Source organism: Pyxicephalus adspersus, chromosome 4, assembly GCF_032062135.1.
Source record: "Pyxicephalus adspersus chromosome 4, UCB_Pads_2.0, whole genome shotgun sequence".
Lineage (NCBI taxonomy): Eukaryota > Metazoa > Chordata > Amphibia > Anura > Pyxicephalidae > Pyxicephalus > Pyxicephalus adspersus.
This window is the reverse complement of record NC_092861.1, coordinates 152,677,991-152,683,486: the sequence shown is the minus strand read 5'-3', so window position 1 is coordinate 152,683,486 and position 5,496 is coordinate 152,677,991. Positions and strand designations below refer to the sequence as shown.

The 5,496-nt window shown below is 42.9% G+C and overlaps 1 protein-coding gene across 1 annotated transcript in view; it reads left to right on the top strand.

Moving 5' to 3' along the window:
• ZFAND3 (zinc finger AN1-type containing 3) overlaps nt 1–5,496 on the top strand; it is a gene marked incomplete in the record, with an annotated part of 107,218 nt that overhangs the window by 76,058 nt on the left and 25,664 nt on the right. The window contains 1 exon segment of the mRNA XM_072410006.1: nt 2,157–2,222. Within this exon segment, the coding sequence (XP_072266107.1) occupies nt 2,157–2,222 (66 nt within the window).

Sequence of the window (5,496 nt, the reverse complement as noted above, 5' to 3'; positions counted from 1 at the left end):
ATATATATATATATATATATATATATATATATATATATCCCAAAAGAATGAAGAAAAAGGATGAACATGACTGTAATCTTTAAATATAGAGAGGAAAGGGGGGAATAATGATTAGGAGGGCAATATTCGAGTAGTGGTAGGTTATTAGCTGACATAAGTGACTAAAAATCTGCTTGTGACAAACATACTGAAAGCAAAATTATAAATGAACTATTTTTTCTTTTCTGCGGTCATTGTTCTATATCTCTGTGAAAATTTTCCACTCATGTTTCGGGCCTTTACTTGCTTATGTATTGTTTCACCGATATATTTTAGTGTACCAAACATCCTGAGGAAGCAGTCTGCTACTGCGAAACGCATCAATGTTAATTGGTCCCTGCAATCCCCTGCTTCAGATACTGCGGAAGATTTGTCCGATTTTTCTTCTTTGTGCTTTGATGTACAGTTGATTACAGACATTGTGGGGTACCCATTTAACTTAGTACTTGTAATTAAATATTATATAGTTTTTATATAGCACCGATATATTATGCAGCGCTGTACAAAGTCCATAGTCGTGTGACTAGCTGTCCCTCAGAGGAGCTCACAATCTAATGTTCCTACCATAGTCATATGTCATTAATACAGTCTAAGGTCAATTTTTAGGGGGAAGTCAATTACTCTAACTGCTTGTTTTTGGAATGTTGGAGGAAACCCACACAAACACATGAAGAACCTGCAAACTCCATGCAGATAATGTCCTGACTGAGATTCATACCTGGGAGCCAGTGCTGCAAAGGCCAGAGTGCTAACCACTGAGCCACTGTGCTGCCCAGGTTACATATATATATCCATATATTTAGTAGTTATGGTATTTTATTGTAAATAAAGATTATTTATATTTTATGACCTATGATGAGTTGACTATTATTGCCATTAAAAAAGTCCCAACCTAGAGATATGACCATGAAAGCTCTCGTCTTTATTACTTTGTATTCCAATATTAACTTTTGGCTATGCCAGTCGTGGCAGATCTGAGGGACTATGGTGTGACTAAGGACTTCACCCAACCATTGCCAGTCACTGTGATAAAAGCTATTCTTGCATTTTGCAATCCCACACTTTTTGTTATTTTGGTAATTTGGCCCCCCTAGTCCATTGCATCCCCATTCATTATCTGATGAAAATGGCAGCATCCCCTTGTTTGTGGAGAGAAGTATTGGGGATTCAGGTGAGTTCATCTTCAGGGAGGGCCTGGCGAATGGCACAGCGTGAGTGTTAATAATGAACAGCGTCGATCTCCTTGCCAGAAATAAACTGCGCGCCCTCCCGCTGCTTCATTAGGCAATTTGCATTACAAATCCGGCGTTTCTTTCATTTCAGAAGCTTCAGAGACCTGCTAATCTGCCAGATTGTTTAACGGGGAGCTACAGACACGGCGGATAAACATTGTCTCTTTGCGGTTTGCTTACCGCGTTTATCAGATGCATATACAATAGTTTCATGAGAAATTCAACAACTTATCTGTCTGTCACTTATGTTTTCAAACTAGTCAAAAGCTCACAATAGAAATGTATGCTGTATGATAATACAATAAAATCAGGGGAAAAACATCTAAAACTTCCTCATCAGACTAAGCCGAGTATTTTTTTCTATCATATCTCAGAGACAACTTAACACCACGGCCCTGATTTATTAAAGCTGTCCGAGGCTGGAGAGGATACACTTTGATCAGTGAAGCAGGGAGATCCTGCAAACCTAACATGAATCTGGTTCAGAATTCAAAACATTTGCTAGCAAATCTCAAATGACTTTGAAGAAATTCATTTCAGGTTTTCTGGATCACCTCTGAATCACTGTGCTGCCTGGTTTGTGGTTATGATGAACATTGTGAGTGTTTCATTTTAATAAAAAAATTACATTTTTCTAAGACGCCCTTCGGTGGTAGATTACCAGTGAGATGAGAAGACCAGCGAGGCACAATCACCCCTTATGTACTTCTACTGAGCAGGAACCAACTGTAATGAACAGAAAAGTCCAAAGTCATATAAACTAATTATAAATGAAAGTTTTAAATGTGTTTTAAAATGTATAAATGATCATCTTTCATAAAAATAGACTTCATTCACCTTTAAGTAAATATGATGAAGATATTTATAACTGTCTCTTGGTTTCAGGTGGGCCCTGCACAGACACAGTTCATGTCTCTTTAACCACGCCGACCAAAAGATCCTGCGACACAGGTAAGAGGCAAAGCTTGTTTGATTGCTCAGCATAGTATATTTTGTATTCACTCTGTATTTCTTTCCTGATGTAAAACCAAGTTTTACCGTCTGATGTTGATGCAGAAAATGTTTCCAAAACACACCATTATCCCTAACGTGATTTGAGGGTCTCCGAGGCAGAGAGCCGTGCTGAAACACGAACAGTCCAAACTGCCACGCAAATTGCGAGGGTTCCCGGAGAAACCGGCTAATCTTGTTCATTGACAGCGCCGGCGGATCTGTAATTCAAAAAGACAAATGATGTGTATTCATAGAAAATATTACCGCTCTGTAATGCTGGCCCGCCGGTATTTTAAAGTGTGCCGCTGTACGAATCGCCATTGGTTATAAGTTGCTAAGAAGGAAGGAGAATAGACAAAGGAAAACAAATTTTGTGTCTCTTCCTACTGCCTGCAAAACTTTTTAATGAGCGGCAATTAACACACCATATCCAATTATAAGCTGTTCCTGAGTAACAGTGCTGTATACCTGTCCCTATGTTGTGCTATGGGAATGTGGACTCTGCAGCACCGTAGAGTGAATAAAAATGCACAAGTGGCCATGCCGACCCACATACCCGGGTGCCATGCACTGTTGCCACCATTTGGGAATGGGCAGCACGGTGGCTGCGTGGTTAGCACTCTGGCCTTTGCAGCGCAGGGTACCAGGTTGGAATCTCGGCCAGGACAATATGTGCATCGAGTTTGCATTTTCTGCCGGTGTTTGTGTGGGTTTCCTACCACATTCCAAAAACATGCAGTAAGGATAACTGGCTTCCCCCCAGACCTTAGTCTGTATTATTGTATGACTATGGTAGGGACATTAGATTCTGAGACCCTTTGAGGGACAGCTAGTGACATGACTATGGACTGTGCTGCGTGATATGTTGGAAATATATATATAATACTCTGTAATACTAATAATAATAATTTGGGAACCCATCTTCAAAAATTATATGCAACAATCACTGACTTCATGTAGACAATAAGAGGCTGCAGGCAATCAGCAGGAACAAAGCTGTAACATAACAAAACAAAAACAGAGTTCTGATTGGTCAGGTTACTAATCCTTCCCTAGCAATGAAGGGTTTACAGCCGCCATTGGGGACCATTATGGCACACAATAGGGTGCATTTTTTATTGAGCTGATTGGATGGTCTCCTATTTTTGCCCTCTTTTTGATTTTGATAACCCACTAGATCAGCCATTATAAAAATACCAAATACCAGACATTTTATCAGTTAACAAGTATTGGGGGTGGGGGGCAGATAGCTTATAGTCAAACCTGTGACAAAGTGCAAGTAAAAGCAAAGAAAAATCAAATGTGTTAAATGCTTAATTTTCATATTCACTTGCGATGACTGCTCCTCAACCCCTCCCTGCACTATAGACCTGTGCGCATGGTTACCAGAGTTTGCTGGGACTTCTGACACCACGTCCAAGATGGTGGCACACAGGAGAAGTCTCTAAACCATGCCTGACTAATGTCCGGCCCCGGGGCTACTTGTGGCCCGTGTTCAGATTTCCTTCGGCCCGCAGCCTCTGTCATAAAATCAATAATATGTTGCCCGCCGGCGCTGTTGACCAGAGTATAAAATACACACGTACAAAAAAGCTAGAGTTAGAGTTGATCAACCTCCTTGCAATTTTCGGCCTGCTACTTGGCGAGCATAATCAGCAGGACGGGAATCCCCATGTGTGCACAGGAAATCCCCTATGTCATTACAGTGGGACCCGCACGGACCGCGCCCACTCTGATTCCAAGAACGTGCTCTGCACGGAGCCCACACTGACACCGGACTCCTTGCACAGGGAATCCTTCACTCCACCCCGGTGGGCATGTGCTGTGCGGGACCTGCACAGACCACGCCTACACTTACCCTAAGTACATGCTGAATGGTCAACCCCCCCACACATTTTCACCTCACCAAATCTGGCCCTCTTTGCAAGAAGTTTCGACACCCCTGCTCTAAACTTTGGGATGTCAACTGAAAGGAGGCTTTTATAGGGAAATAAAATGCATAATTTGCCCCGAATTAAATGTTATGCTCCAGTGCGAAGGATGACTCCGGAGCTGGAAGACTGTGAGTCCTATCAGTATGAGGTCAGATGGCTGGCTTTTAGCTCCAAAGTGTGCAAACTATGGGGCCCTGTGATTTGACATGTTTTAGCAGATTGACTTCAGCAAGTTAGAATTGTCCAAAAAATGGAGCTTCTTGTCGTCTACATATTCTCTCTCTAGCATCGGCTCCACACCGTCGCTCTGATCCAGCTTCCTGACAGCAGCTGGTGTCATACGATTAGAGGTCACCAAGCTGTCTGTCTCTCAGTGCCAGCTGCATTGACCTTACTGAAGTTGTCCCCTATTAAACCTCTGGCCAAATCAAAAGCTGACGTGACCCTTTTTCGGCCCTCAATGTGCACTCTGCAGCACTGTAATGGAAAGGGCCGACTGTAAATAAAAGTTAATACCTAATAGGCTTCCACTGGAGTGTATCGGACAGGCGCTGAGCCATGGAGCCCTTATTACCTCTCATCAGCAATTATAAACAGGATGAAGTGCTGGGGACGCCGCTGATAGCGGGTGGAGGTGACGGCGAGCTCTGATAGGGTGATAAATGGTGATGAGATTGTACAGGCTCATTTCTCTCTTGTATTATCCTTTCCTCTCCCTGCTATTCGTTTCCTTCAAGAGCGCAGCGTCATCATATACAAATACATACTGGTTACACGCTGGAAATGAAAGGCCTAACGGCGGCCATATTTTCTTCTCAGTGTACAACCAATCCAATGCAGCCGTGTTATCCAATACTTACCAAGAGATCTTGCTATATCGGGATTTAGTGTTGTTCAACTTCACCTTGATAACATCTGCCTGTAGAATGGCCATATTTGTATTGTCAGTCCGGTATGTTTCACTAACTGGAAGAAGGAGGTTTCCAGGCAGATTGAAGGTGATGCAGATTTATAGGAATGGCCTCAGCAGCCTGGTGATGCTTCACTGCAGAGTATCTCCAAAATCCACCCCAACCTGTCCCCGGAGACCCCCATACTACTTGTACACGCTCCTATCTCTTGTCTGGACTACTGTAACCTCCTCCTCTCTGGTATTCCACTAACCCGACTCTCTCCTCTACAATCTACCCCATACACAGCCTTCCCACCTACCTACTCCATACACAGCCTTCCCACCTACCTACTCCATACACAGCCTACCCATCAACCTACCCTATACACAGCCTTCCCACCTACCT